Genomic DNA, 15,917 nt, shown 5'->3' on the forward strand with positions numbered 1-15,917 from the left:
CTTAAGAGTGATTTGAGGTTGTAAATGTGTTTATTGAGGTTTCCATATGTTTTTATGATGAAATTAGTGATTGTTTTTATAAATAAGTATGTAGTAATCTAATATATAAATTTTTTAAAAGTAATTTTCACATTAAGAGAATAAAATATATATTTTTAAAAATTTTATATGATTTTCTCACATTTATTTTTATATATTTTTTTTTCATAAAGGTGTGTAAAAATAATCAATTTTTAATTTTTGAATTAAATCTTGTTTTCACAGTCATGAAATAACAGAGAAAATTGATGTGGTGTAAAGCTATTTATAAATAAATTAGAGGGACATAGTGCTGTTGATAATAGTGATATGGTGTTGTCCATGTTAGGTGATATAATATCAAACTATATAAACTATTGACCTCTACTAAGATATCTTCTTTACATTTATCGGTTTACCACTTAAAACGTTTCCAAGATAACAAAATACATCTCAAATCAGGGCTCCTATTGGATTTCTCAAAAGATATAAACAAAATAAAAATGATAATTTATAAAAGTTTTTGCAAGTCTTGTGAATATAGTTAGATAATATAAAGTTGTTTAGAGTTTGTGTAATAATTACTAGAATATTAATCCTTTTTTATATTGCTTAATCAATTCTTCGCAGGTTAGGATATTTCAAACCAAAAATCATCTAAATTTTTCACCTCTAATAATAATCAATATAAATCACTAAATTAGAAATATCATAAACCATTTTAAGAGAGATAATTACTATGTCTTTCTTGAGTGTTAACTTTTTTTTCTCCATGTTTTATTGTGTGTGTTTCTACAATTTTTTTTATATATATAAAAAGTGAGACATAACATTCTATTTATATAAAAAAAAAACTTAATATCCTTATTAATGGAAAAATATAAGTTTATCTCCTGAAAAATATAATAGATTTTATTTCATAATTTGTTTTTTAGAAATTTATGCAAATTAAGTCACTGCTTGATTTTTCTAAGTCTTAAATTATAATTCCCTATATAAATTATATTATAGTTTTTAATTTCTAAAATTTATTTACAATCATGTCATACTTGATTAGTCATCCTAGTTTAATTTCTTACTAATGATTTTTAATGTGTGTGATCCATTGAGTTTTTAATATATTTGCCAAAATATAAATCACAATCATAAATAAAATAAGATTAAATAAATTAAATAATTGAACTTATTATCAATCTAACAAATTGATTGATTTATATTTGAAAATTAAGTACAATATTTAGCAACGTGTCATGATCTCTCAAATATTATGAAAGTTACATGTGATTTAACTTAACATTTTAGTTATATGTTTCTCAGTATAATTATTATCTTTTTATTTAAAATGTCTTGATTTAAATGTTTTGAACATGGAATATGTTTACTCTGTTAATTAATATTTGTTCTTAACTCCATAATCATTGATAAATGAGTTTTCATATCTTTCTAATTTCTAATTGAGTTACGTGGCAGCATGGAGAATTAGTGAAAAAATGTTTTGGTTAATAAAGAACCCAACAACTTTAGCTTCACAAAAGTGTTTGCTTCATACTTACTACATTAATATGTGAATTTAGTGAGATTTTCCCTTATTAACTAGTTATTTTCCTCCTAAAATTGCTTGAAATCAATTATTATTATTCCTTTAATGATTATATGCAGTCTATCAATCAATTTAGGGTATGTACAATTATAAAGATGTCTTGTTGTTTAACCTACTTCAAGCCTTTTCTTTCTCAAGTTTGGTGATAGTTTAGATTTGTCCAACCCTTATATTATTGTTTTACAGTAGATAATTATTAGGCAATAAAATTGAGGTTCCTTTACTATAACACAACTTATGTGAGGCATATAATTACATAGCAGTAAGTTGATAGAATATAATTATATGAGGCTGAATAATTGGCTTGTTGTTATATGTATGCCTAAGAAATGGTTGACATGTCATGAGCTTACATGATTGGATTAGGTTATATTTGTTGTTGCGTCTAATATACTAGGAAATACCTTTTTATAGGAGGTATATTCATTCTAAACACCTTTACAAGAGTTCTTATTCTTGTAGGATTCCCTGCGATTCCCTCTTATGCATGTACTTCGATGTATTACCATGCCTATTTTAATGAAGTTCATTCTATATTTGATTTAACAATTAAGATATGATCTTTTATGATTCAATTGACAATTACTATGTTGTTATGGTAGGTCAGGTTGGTTGTGAAATCCATCTTTATCTAAAGAGCCTCAACTTAAAGAGATTTATATATTAATAGTAATATATTTCTTAAAGAGTAATCATGGCTAGTTGGCTAGAATTTACCACATCTGGTTATAACCATCATATAATGGTATTTGATTTATAATATGAATATGCATATAACTAGAATCTAGGATGATGATGGATTTTTAGGTTTTCATGGCTAAGGAGCCAACTTCTCTTCATTGCTTATATTAACTATTCAATTAATGCAGTAAATATGAATTTACTTGTATTTCTATTTGAAGGCATGTTTTAATAGCTTTTAGAATAGATTTTGGGTATTTGTACTTAGGATTTGAAGGCATACCAATTTATTGTATTGCCAAATAATTATACTTAGGATTGAACTTGCAATGAGATAACAACTACCTCTAACCAAATGAAGTGGAGATTTTAGACTTTGAACCCAGGCTATTTATTCTAAAATCATCACTATGTAAAGAAAAAACATGATTTATAAGGGAGAATGATTTTGCAATAAACTTAAGAGAATGAGATAAATGAAGCACTAAGAATGCAATAACAAAAATAAAACCTTAAAAAGAAAAAAGAGGATAAAATTGCATGATTTTGAATATGTAGTGTTGACCACTATTTACAAATAGTATCTTAATTTATTTATATTGCTATTATAGAGTTTAAATCCTACTTACACAGGTAATTTTAATCTTATACAAATATTGATTTAAGATAATAGATTTTTTTATTATTAAATCTTAATACAAGCTAAATTCATTTTCTATTAATACACATGAATCCCGGTCTAATCTTTGACTTTTGATTAGTTATTTTGTTCAAGACTAAATAAAACTGTATCTCCCTAATTGTGCTATATTAAAACTTTGTGACTAGTTAACTACTCTTCCAACAATCATGGTTGATCAAAGACTCTTCTAGCTTGATTGATTTTTTTGATTCATGATCGATTTTAGCCTTTTCTCCTTACCTTGTGGGCTTTTTCTCCTTACTTGTGGCAAACAATAATTGTTTTCTATATTTGACATGTGTATGTTTTTTAGGCATAAACACCGTCAAATATCCAAATAATTCAAATACTAAAGTCATCTTACTCTTTTATCACTAACTAGGTGCTCTCCATTTTTCTCTTTTCTCCACATCTTTTTAAGAATTTTTTTATAAGCCAGCACCATAAACCACCAACTAATATTTAGCACAATTATCAAACTATTTATTGAACTTTTAGGACAATAAAGATCTTGTGTTTTTTTCTATGTGATGAGTTTGTTATCATTGATGAAATTGATGATTTCGTTGTATATGGTTTCATGCTCGTATAGTTACGAAGGTGTTGACAATGGTTTGATGATGCAATATAAATAGGTGTGTGCAAAGATCATGATGGTTATTAGAGTTGTATAATTTTGTTTTTAGAGGTTGGTTGATTTTGTTTGTATTTGTATTTGTATCTAGTTAATTGGTTTAATTTGATGTTGTTACAAGTTATAAACTCTCGTTTATGTGCATATTTTTTTATCAAATTAAATTGAATCACTTTATTATTTTTTAATATTTGGAAAATTTCTTTCAACTAATTTCAACTTTATTCTATTTTTATGTAAGTATTTAAATTTTATTCAATTTCTAATATTGTATTTGTTCTCAATCCTTTCGTCCAGTAGTCTCTTTTTCAATAATGTTTTTTTTTTTACTAAATCTATTTATTTAGTTATTCTATTATTTTTGTTACTATTATTTCATAAAATAAAATAAATAAAAATAACAATCTTAAAATTTCTTTGATATTTGATCAAATAAAGGCATCCACGTTGGTGTTAGTTAACATAACTTTTTGACTATAATAACTAAAATGAATAAGTTTTTATAGAGAATTCATGTTCTTTAAAAGGCTTTTTATTTTGACTTCATGAACAATACTTGCTATATTTAACATGTAACTCTAATGCTTTTCATTTATTATTAACAAATCAAATTGCCTCTCTCTTGGTGTCTCTACGAAACCATTATGTTCTCTCATCTTTTTATGTTTGTTCATGAACTTATCTAGCTTCTTTTATGGGTTTTGCAATAATACTTTGATTGATGAGTTTTGCAAAAATAAAAGGATTGCATAAGCAAAAGAGATATTTGAACAAATGGAACTTCAAGGGGTTTCTAAAAATTTAATGACCTATAATACCCTTATTAATTTAGTGACCAATAAATATTTGAAAAATTCACCAAGTGCAAAAGACATTGTTTTTTTAAGAGTTATAAATTTCATTCACGACAATAAGTTTTTGATACTATTGGAAATTTATGTGGCAGTTTTTTAACTTACTTATTTTACAAGTATTTCATATAAAACAAGAAGAATTACTTGGTCATATATTAATTTTTATTTTACAAGACATCAAGCTTTTGTTCAGCAAAGATTCTTCAATAATTATTATTTTTTGGATCTTTTTCACTATCAAATATGGCAAAGTGTGAAAAATAATCTTAGGCTATTTTTTTAATTTTAAACCTTATTTTAATTATTTTAGGCTTTATTTAAGTTAAGTGCATTTTTGACCCATTAGTTTTAGGGTTTACATATAAATACTCTTTTGTAAGGATTTTTATGAGTTGAAGAATTTTTATCTAAGGTTGCCATATATTTTGTGCCTTTTTCTCTTTTGTGGTTGAGTGATTCTCATACTAAGTTGTTGATTGAATTTGCAACTCTTTGAAGGATTAATCAATTTCATTGTGATTTATACTTGTTGTTCGCGTTTGATATAAGCATGGGGTGGGGGTGATCAATTGTATATAACTTTGATTCTTCAAGGTAAGGTTCTTTATGGGTCAAGTTACAAACTTTTTTTAAAATCTCAAATTAGCAATCCAAGGGACAATTCCGCACTAGTTTGGTATTAGAGTTAAGCTCCAAAATCAAGTTATATCTTTTTAAAAATTTTGTTTTCTTCGTGGTCCATAACTTTAGTTTTGTTTTTAATTTTTTGTATTCTCTTTGTTCTTTTGGTATCTCAATACCAAAAACATCAATAACATAAAAAGTTTTTTTTAAAAAACAACAACAACAAGAATAAATGTTATTCAAGCCAATTTCAATTCTGTCATGAAAACACAAGCAATGGAGAAACTAAATCAAACCATCTTAAAATTACTTCAAAATTGATATACCGGTTATTTAGAATGAAGTCACACTATATATTAAATTTGGGCGCTTTTTAATATCATTTGATTAGGGTTTCAATTATGAATTAAACTTTGCCATAAACTGATCATACATGAGTTTTCGATACCTAGACATAAGAGAATGATCTATAAAATAAGATATGTTATTTATTAGGTATAAGGGTACTACATATAAAATTTTAGTTTGTTCCAATATCTTTGGTCAGGGTTTCTATTTTAGTACTTAAAATTGCGTAATGGCTCAAGTTATAAAAAAACATGTTTGCTATTGTTTTTTTTTTTTTTTTACATATTCAGTTTATTTCTATTATATTTGGGTTATTTAGGAGTCAAAGGTGTTTTCACTATTATTTTTTCTTCCATTGTATTGCGAGTCTTCATATTGTTTATATTTTGTATAAATTTGCTTTGCTACTCATGATATCATAATCGTAGTTTTTTTTTTTTGCTTATTTTTAGCATCTTATTGATTCTTGAGTCAGTTTATATATATTTGGATCATGTTATGATATCCATTTACTTTGGTTTATTGATTTTCAGTTTCAAAAGAACTGTAAGAAGGTGAGCTGAAAGGTAGAAGACGTAGTGAGAACAATTGAGTGAAAAGCCTTGAATTGTGTGAAACACAAGAGTTGTGAGGATACATTTTTCTTGTTGGTGATTAATTTTTGCAAATTAAAAAATGTATGAAAATAATAAGTCTGCAACACTAAAAGCGAATAACACTTTTCAGACGCAAACTTTCGCTTAACAGCTTAAGCTACTGATTAGGGAGATGAAGGAAATGAAAAATAAGATGACTTAGATAAGAAAAAAAATAAATAATAGGATGGATAGATTGAGAATAAGGGCTGATCGAAGAGGAAACATTATCGAAAGGAACATACAGAATGTTAAAACTAACTTTATTGATTTTATGGATATAAATGCAGATATAAATGATGATGACCATGACTTTGCATCCTTAGATAATAGAGATTGATTTGGGCAGAATCGAAGTTGAAAGAATGTTAGTTTTGGTCGGGGTGAAAACTTTAGCCAAAAAAAGAACATCTTTCATACATGTTTCTATATATAAAAGAAGAACATCTTTCTGCTTAGTTTGATTATGCTAATATAGCTACTACTACCCCTGTAAATAAACTGAACTTGTATGTGATTAAGCACAATAGGCATTATAGGTTGCAATTGTCAAATGATTGTAATGAGGTGAAAGTGATTAAGCAAGTCTTCGTTTTGTTTTCAATTGGAAAATATATTGACAAGGCTATATGTGACATAGTTTCAATGCATGCAGTTCATATCTTGTTGGGAAGACCTTGATAATTTGAAAGGAATGTCAAGTATGATGAATTTAAAAATAGGTATTCTCTTGAGAATGATTGAAATTATTATTCTACTACATTATTGTCACTTATACATGTTTATGAAGACTAATTGAAATTGAAAAAAAAAAGTGAAGATGAAATACTAATACAATAATGTGAGGTCGTGATTACCATACAAACACACACACGTGTGTGTGGGGTTAGTAAGGCGTGTATATCTAAAATTATTATAAGCTATTATTTCTATATATTGTTGTTGGAGGCAAAAGTTGGGAAAAAGAGAGCTTTAAAGGCTTAAATAAAACCAATTAAAGATAAAAGGAGAAAGCAAAACAAGGCGACAAATAAACTATATGAGGTTGTGAGTTTAAATAATAAAAATAAAATGAGACACAAGGAAATAATAAGAAAGGAGATAAAAGACTCAGATTCAATAACAAGAGAAAAAAAGTCAATTGAAGTCGAGAGTAAAGAGAAGAAAATAAGGAAGAAAAAATAAAAAAAAAATAGAGAATATAAGTAAACACTTGAGTTTCTATATAAAAGAGAGTAAAATTAAGAGTTTTTTTTTTTTTATATGCCTATGATTTTACTTGCATATAAAAAGACAATTTTAACATTAATAATCTCTGTTACAGGATTTTGAGGATAATATAGAATAATCAAGTTTAAATTTGAACTTAATTTGTTCTACTATATAACTTTATGCCAATAAACAAATTTAGGATTATTTATTTATTTTTATTTCTTCTTCCTCAATAAATTCAAATAAATAAAAATTCATTTATTGTTTCTCTTAAACCAAACCAAAAAAATACCCCCCCCCCTCCGGTTCCAATCTAGTTTCTTTTTATTTCCTAAAATGTTAATAGTTTCCATAGAGACGGTAAAAGAAAAGGCTTTATCCACGCGCCATTTATAGTTTCATCATATGCGGAGCTGTTGACAAACTTCCCCGGAAAACCCTATTTTCCCGAGGAAAAAAAAAAAAAAAAAACCAAAAAAACAGAGAGGGAGGAAACAAGAGTGAAATGAAGATCATCATCCTCGAATCCCCGTTTCTCCCTCCCCCTCCTAATTTAAAAACGAAGCCAAAACCAAAGTCCATAAACCCCAACAAAGTCCCTATTAAATCCTCAATCCACCCAGACCCTTGGTCGTTAAGCGACGGAAACAACATATCTAAACCCAAACCCAAATCGAAAAACCCCAAAAACCCGTTATCGGATGACAACGCCAGGCGCATGATCATAGCAAGAGCGCGATACTTGAGCTTGTTGCGTAAGCACCAAGGCCCGCAAGCTCAAACACCAAAGTGGATAAAGAGAACTCCTGAACAGATGGTGATGTATTTGGAGGATGATAGAAATGGGCATCTTTATGGGAAGCATGTTGTGGCAGCTATAAAGAGAGTGAGGGGATTGGCTGGCAAGAAAAATGAAGAGAGGGATATGAGGTTGCTTATGAGTGGGTTTGTGGGTAAGTTGAGTTTTAGAGAAATGTGTGTTGTTTTAAAAGAGCAGAAAGGGTGGAGGGAGGCCAGAGACTTCTTTTCCTGGATGAAATTGCAGGTGGGTTTCGTATGTTAATTGTGTATGTGTGTGATTCTGGGGCTTTTTAGAGGCTGAATGAAGTGGGTCTTGCTTTAATGTTTTATTTGTTTTAAATTTGATCTTAAACTTGTTAGAGTTGATTGTGAGATGGTTTATGGTTTAATGGGATAATGAAATCATGTTCTTTTAGAACTTAAAATTCCTTTATTTTTTTTCCCTTCATTCTCTCTCTCTGTTTTTTTTGAACCACAGAAGAAGTTTTGGAAATTGATTTTGTGCAATGATAGAATTGTGCTTTGACAGTTAAGCTATCATCCGAGCGTTATTGTCTATACGATTCTTTTGCGAATATATGGGCAAGTTGGAAAGATCAAGTTAGCTGAACAAACCTTCTTGGAGATGCTTGAAGTAGGATGTGAACCGGATGAAGTTGCTTGCGGCACCATGTTGTGTTCTTATGCCAGATGGGGACACCATAAGGCTATGTTTTCGTTTTATTCAGCTATAAAAGAAAGAGGGATTGTAGTCTCTATTGCAGTTTACAACTTTATGCTGTCTTCATTGCAGAAGAAATCACTTCACGGAAAGGTTATAGTATTGTGGAGGCAGATGGTTGATAAAAGGGTTGCACCCAATAGTTTTACCTATACAGTGGTTATTAGTTCACTTGTCAAGGAAGGCCTTCACAAGGAGGCTTTCAAGACTTTCAATGACATGAGGACCATGGGGCTGGTGCCTGAGGAAGTAGTATATAGCTTGCTTATTACTGTGAGTACCAAGAACAGTAACTGGCATGAAGCATTGAAATTGTACGAGGATATGAAATCTCACAGAATAGTTCCGAGTAAATTCACCTGTGCTTCACTTCTGACCATGTATTACAAAATCAAAGACTATTCTAAAGCCCTTTCCCTCTTTATACAAATGCAGAGCAAGAACATCGCAGCTGATGAAGTTATATATGGATTGCTCATAAGAATATATGGCAAACTTGGTCTCTATGAGGATGCGCAAAAAACATTTGAAGAGACTGAGCGATCAGGTCTACTGAGTAATGAGAAAACATATTTAGCAATGGCACAAGTGCATCTCAGTTCAGGAAACTTTGAGAAAGCCTTGAGTGTTATTGAAGTGATGAAATCTAGAAACATCTGGTTATCACGATTTGCTTATATTGTGTTGTTGCAGTGTTATTGTATGAAAGAAGATTTGGACTCTGCTGAAGTTACATTTCAAGCTTTATCAAAGATAGGATGTCCTGATGCTGGTTCTTGTAGTGACATGATTAATTTATATGTTAGACTTGGCTTGACTGAAAAGGCCAAGGAGTTTATTGTCCACATAAGGAAAGACCTAGTAGATTTTGATGAGGAGCTTTTCAATACAGTTATTAAAGTATTTTGCAAGGAAGGCATGTTAAAAGATGCTGAACAATTGGTATATGAGATGGGCACAAATGCATCATTCAAGGATAATAGATTTTTTAAGACATTTTCTAATGTTATGTATGGAGAAAATAAGGAACTGGAAAACATTATGGTTTCTGCTGACACCACGGCTCTGGGGCTTATCCTGAGTTTATACTTGGAAAATGGCACTTTCAACAAGACAGAAGAATTCCTGAAGTTGATACTTGAGGCTGGTAGTGGCTTGTCTGTGGTGAGCCAACTAGTAAACAGCTCTATTAGAGAAGGTATGTAACTCACAAAATTCACTCTTTTTTTGTGATTTTTTCTATTTACAGTTGGATATACGTTAATTCTATGATATGAAGTTATCAACTTTTCAATGTATTATTTGGTTGAGAGATATCACTATCTTCTATAGGTGATCTATTCAAAGCGGAGGCAGTAAATGGTCAATTAATCAAGCTAGGCTCTAGACTAGAGGATGAAACAATTGCTTCTTTGATTAGTGCATATGGGAGACAAAACAAGCTGAAACAGGCCCGGGAGGTCTTTGCAGCAGTTGCAGATTCTCCAATATTGGGAAACCCAATAATTAACTCAATGATTGATGCATGTGTCAAATGTGGTAAATTCGAGGAGGCATGCTTACTTTATGAAGAAGTGGCACAAAGAGGGCACATTCTTGATGCTGTTGGTATTGGCATGGTTGTGAATGCTTTGACCAATTCTGGTATGATTGTTAATTTTCTAGTAGACCAGCCTTATCAATACATTTTTATAGTAACAGTTTTATGCATGCATCTTATGCATGTGCATGTGATGCAAACCTCTTTGATATTGGTAATTTTAGAATAGTTTCTTTGGTCTAGACAACTTTCATTGACATAATCTGGTAACTATAACTCCATAAAAAGGCAGTTATAGCTGATGTGGTGGTCACATATAACAGATGTTGAGTAATCTGCGTACATTTTGTTTTATGGTGGGCTATTGCTTGAAATTAGGAATATTCGAGCCAGCATTAATCAAGGGCTGGTTGTGAATTATTTTAAAGAATTGATCAAATGAAGAGAAAAGGGAAAGAGTGAAAGAAAACAAAGACCAAAGTAAAAAAGTGCTTTAAAAAGATAATGCATGCTCAAAGTTGATTCTGAAGAAAGCTACTTCTGTTACAATGCTGATTAATGGAATAAATTGTTTAATCCTCAGGCAAACATCCAGAGGCTGAAAATATTATTCGCAGGAGTATTCAGGACAGGATGGAGCTTGATACTGTGGCGTACAATATTTTTATCAAGGCAATGCTAGAAGCAGGTTGATACAGACCATCCTATTATTATTTGTTTAGGGAAGAAAAGTGTACACAATAATCTGTAAACCTAATGTTGCAGGTAGATTGCATTTTGCAACCAGCATCTATGAGCACATGCTGTTATTGGGATTCACTCCATCAATTCAGACATATAACACTATGATTAGGTAAGAGCTTGATGGATGAAAAAATGACCCAAACGATCTTGATAATGCTGTATGATTGTGCACATCTGTGTGGTGAGTTGTTTTTCCACTCAAACTATTTAACAATTGATGCAGTGTATATGGACGTGGTCGAAAGTTGGATAAGGCTGTGGAGGTGTTCAATACAGCTTGCAGCTTGGGTGTATCTTTGGATGAAAAGGCATACATGAATATGATTAACTATTATGGCAAGGCTGGTAATAATCACCTATATTATCTTATTTTCTGTTCATGCTTTAAAGCAAAACTGATTGATATCAAATCTGTGAAGTTCCTAAAGTAACTTATTTTTGTGTGTATAACACCCCCCCCCCCCCAAATCGTTAGTTATGGCTGGAAAATACTCCAGGAGTATCCACCTCTCTGTACTCCATTCACTTAAATCGAGTCACATTTACTAATTGACAATCACATAAAAGTTAATTTGATTTATGAAAATGAAAACAATATGTGAACATGGAAACAAAATCATATCAACTTTCATTATTGTCGATTAGTACACATGGCTTGATTTAAGGGGATGGAAGATGGAGTGGTGAGTACTCCTGCAGTACTGGATTTATTTCCATTTTAGGCCTGACAAAGAAAGGAAAAAAGAAAAGAAAAAGGAAACTAGGCATTACAAGTCCATGTGAAGTCGTTCATGAAGATGTCTTGCATTCTGGAAGTAGTTAGCACCAACATTCCCTTCATGCTTGGCAGAGCAAGATTTTTCCAATTCCTGTAAAGTTCTCAAATTGCATCCACAAGTAGCAAGTTACCATTGCTCTAACCTTGACAGTCTAGGTGTACAGCCATTAGGAAACCTGACTGCAAAATCATGTATTTAAATTCTCCATTCCAGGCTATCTCCGCCCCCCTTACTGTCAAAAGCTTTAAGTGTGGAAAAACCTGACATTGTAGTAGCTCCTGAGCCATTTGCCAAACCAATGCCTTGGCACTCTACTTGCTCATTAGTATTGAGCTTAACCTAGTTCAAAAGGAGGATAGAGCCTCCCCTACTTTTCTCTGGGTTCTATACGTAGCATTGCTCTCCGAGGATTTAATGGTGATGGTGTTCTGTCCACAACCATATTCGAATTCTGCATGATCCACAGTGAGCCATTTGAAGAAAACCTCGCCATAGTGTCTCCATACACCAGATTCAACCGAACATGCCTGCCTGCATTTACATTCTGTCTGTCAACACATGATTAATTCACACCTGACACCATGGATAGTAAGAATTGCCAATCATATTTCCATTAAACTGCTGCTCATTGGTCACTAGACAGCTGTAAACAATAAGCCAAAGAAAATTGTGGATACGCTACCTCCCTCTGTCAAACTTTGATGGCACTACTTTTTATCGGTCAGCTGACAGTTGTCATGAACAAGCCACAGAAACTTGGGGATACAGTGTGTCCCAATGTCATTGCACTAGAATGAAGTGGTGATTCTTGTCTGTTTTGCCTTAGTATATGGTTAAGAATCAGCGCTCCAACAGAGCATCACTGTTTATAGCATATATATGCCTTCGACTGATCATTTTTAAAGCACATATTCACTAGCAATATATTCAGTTCATTTATTCATTGTCAATCTAGTGCTCATTGCATTAGAGTTGGCAGATTCACATCTTCTCTTATCAGTAGATTTATTGTAGCAGTAGCCATGTATCTTCTTTGCTCAACATATTCCATGACGTCACTGTTTTTTACTACTTTGTAGGTAAGAGACATGAGGCATCTCTCCTGTTTGCCAAAATGCAGGAAGAGGGGATAAAACCTGGGGTGGTAATGCTCATATATATTTATGCTGCCAAAACTTTACAGATTATTTTCTGAAATTTCACAAAGAGAAATGAACATCATACATTAGTAGTTACTTCTATCAAATATATTTGTTTGTTATAATTTTCCTGTGGTTCTGCATGAAATTTACCATTTTTTTTTAATAATTTTTTTACCTTTTCCGGATAATGCTTAGAATGGGTCAATGTTTTTGTCACGGGAGTGCGTATTGCCACTTTATGGTGTTAATTTTGGTGATATCTTCATTAATCTGTAACATTCATTTAAGAAAAGATATTCCTGTTTGTGATGTTAGAATACTTAATCTTGGAGTATATGTAGTAATATAACTAAATTTCTTCATCCAGTTGTATATGTGTTTCCAAATTATTATTTAATGAATGAAAGACTTCTTGTCTTTGCTGGGGAATTGCAGGTTAGCTACAATGTAATGGCCAAAGTATATGCCATGTCAGGACTTTATCATGAAGTTGAGGAACTATTCAAAGTTATGGAGATAGATGGCTGTCCACCAGACTCGTTCACATACCTCTCCCTTGTTCAAGCTTATTCAGAGAGTTCGAAATGCTTGGAGGCAGAGGAAACAATAAATGCCATGCAGAAGAAAGGCATCCCTCCTTCCTGTGCCCATTTTAAGCATTTGCTCTATGCTCTTGTGAAGGCTGGCCTTATGGTTGAAGCAGAAAGGGTGTATATGGAGCTATTATCGGCTGGTTTAAATCCAGACCTTGTCTGTTGTCGGGCTATGCTTAGAGGTTACATGGACTATGGACATGTGGAAAAAGGCATCAAATTTTTTGAACAGATCAGGGAGTCAGTAAAAGCAGACAGATTTATAATGAGTGCAGCTGTGCATCTGTACAAATCAGCTGGAAAGAAACTCGAAGCTGAAGTTCTTTTTGAATCCATGAAGAGTTTGAGGATCTCGTTCCTCAATGAGCTTGAAGTTGGATTGAAGATACAATGCCCCAGCCACGAATCCCAGGTGACCGACCAAGGTACTATTTGACAGTGAGCAACGCTATAGAGTTGTGATGTTGATAAAGACTGCTGATGAACAAATGTTATGTGGTTGCAAAACCTTTTATAGAGCTCTCAGCTATATGAACTATGAAGACGGGGGATCCTGAGAGATGCCAAAAACTTCGATGAGGAGCAAATACGAGCAAATATCACATGGTTGTGTACCTGTAGCAACATACTGGTGTATTTAGAGCTCCTACAGCTTAAAAAGTTGAAACTGTGATCAAGGATTTGTTCATCAGAGTACACCTTATAGCCTAGGTATGCCACATGATGATCTGTATTCTGTACCTTACAATCCTGGGACGAAGCAAGGCATTTGTGCTTCCCTCAATAACATTTTATACGTCGAGGACAGAGGATATCTTTTCACCCATGGCGGTGCTCTTAGCTCTCATGGCAAGGATGCGGGTCTTCAGCTGCATGAGACAAAAAAAAAAAAAAAAATTCACAAGGCAACATTCATCTATGTATTGAATGTACCAACGGAAAATTATCAATTCTGGGAGAAATGGGAATGTGTAGAACTGTAAAGTTAGTATTATTTATCAATGAGAAATAGTCTCTTTTACTGTGAAGGGACAGACAGGTATCAGTTATTTTGTCTGTAGATGCTGATAATGTCCTTTCATCAAGGAACATAGGAAGGACCATTGATGATTCATCATATTTTTTGTTTCTTGTATTTTGCTATTACTGACTGACTGACTGTTCCTCCCTTCAATGTGGCTTTATTTGCAAATCTTTCAACACGAATTTTTATTTTTAAAAAATAAAATAAAAAAGGAAGAAGAAATCTTAAACAAATAAATTATTTGTTGCCGTTTACAACTTTTTTCTTATAATTCATAAGAAGGAAGAAAACCCCAAGTAACATCATAAGCCAGCCCACATGTTATTCGTTCTCGCATGGGTCCGTGGCAAACTGTCCTGGCGCCCTCAACTTTATTAACAAAAGAAATTAACTCTTTCTGTTCTTTTTGATATGTCTATGGGAATTGGGGGAGTCCCAGTCCCAAATATATTCTCTTGTTGATAATCTAGAAGCAGTGATAATAATAGAGTTATTTAAAATATACTTAGAAAATTCTACTTGATTATATAAAATTTATAATTTTTTTTATATAGATCAAGTATCTAATAAAAAAAATCTTTTAGATCCTCTTACTAAACTACTATTCTAGTAAAATGAATTACTGTTAAGTAAAGCGATATGATTTTGATAAATGAATAATTGTATTTAATGCAAGTGTGAGATTATTAATGTTAATACCGCATAGTTAATTAATTTGTTACACATGACATTTACTTTATTTATATAAATTTATTAATAAAAAATATTTATCTTTAATATTCATCATTTTTTTTTATAAATGAATCTAATGTTAGTTTAATATGCTCTATAGCTAATTAGTTGATTACATGTGACATTATTATATTTATGTAAATATATATTTATTATTAATAAAAGTTTAATTTATCTTTAATATTCATATAACATTAGATTAATGAATCTAATATTTGATTTATGAATCTAGAGTAAAGACAATGTCTATAGAATAAAAAATATTTTGCAAAAAAAATTATAAAGTTGTTATAATTCTGAGATTCATATTATATCAAAATATTGTTTCTAAATTGTTCCTAGTTGATGGTATCTTAAATATTAGATATTTATTAGAGTCGTGAAGATTAATACATATATGTTTTTTTATTATTATTATTTATGAAAGGAAGCAGATGTTCTCATATGCTAAAATATAAAAGATACCTAAAATTAATACATAGGTGAAAATCATAAGACAAGTATACTGAACTGATCAACATGAAAATTCTATATGACCAAATGGTTGTGTAAG

The 15,917-nt window shown here is 31.2% G+C and overlaps 1 protein-coding gene across 3 annotated transcripts; it reads left to right on the forward strand.

The window, feature by feature from the left end:
* The first annotated feature begins 7,658 nt into the window (after positions 1-7,658).
* LOC118042926 (pentatricopeptide repeat-containing protein At5g27270) lies at positions 7,659-14,743 on the forward strand. Of its 3 annotated transcripts, none has more exons than XM_035050691.2 (8): positions 7,659-8,333; positions 8,619-10,008; positions 10,143-10,454; positions 10,934-11,038; positions 11,116-11,203; positions 11,318-11,439; positions 12,953-13,017; positions 13,451-14,743. In XM_035050691.2, the coding sequence occupies exons 1-8, from the start codon at positions 7,794-7,796 to the stop codon at positions 14,042-14,044; spliced, it is 3,216 nt and encodes a 1,071-aa protein (XP_034906582.1). In that variant the 5' UTR covers positions 7,659-7,793; the 3' UTR covers positions 14,045-14,743. The 3 variants fall into 3 exon arrangements, with proteins under 3 accessions (XP_034906582.1, XP_034906584.1, XP_034906583.1); XM_035050693.2 differs by having other exon boundaries at positions 8,194-8,333; positions 8,568-10,008; XM_035050692.2 differs by having other exon boundaries at positions 8,194-8,333; positions 8,603-10,008.
* The last annotated feature ends 1,174 nt before the right edge of the window (positions 14,744-15,917 follow it).

The sequence above is a fragment of the Populus alba genome, chromosome 19 (assembly GCF_005239225.2).
Source record: "Populus alba chromosome 19, ASM523922v2, whole genome shotgun sequence".
Classification (NCBI taxonomy): Eukaryota; Viridiplantae; Streptophyta; class Magnoliopsida; order Malpighiales; family Salicaceae; genus Populus; species Populus alba.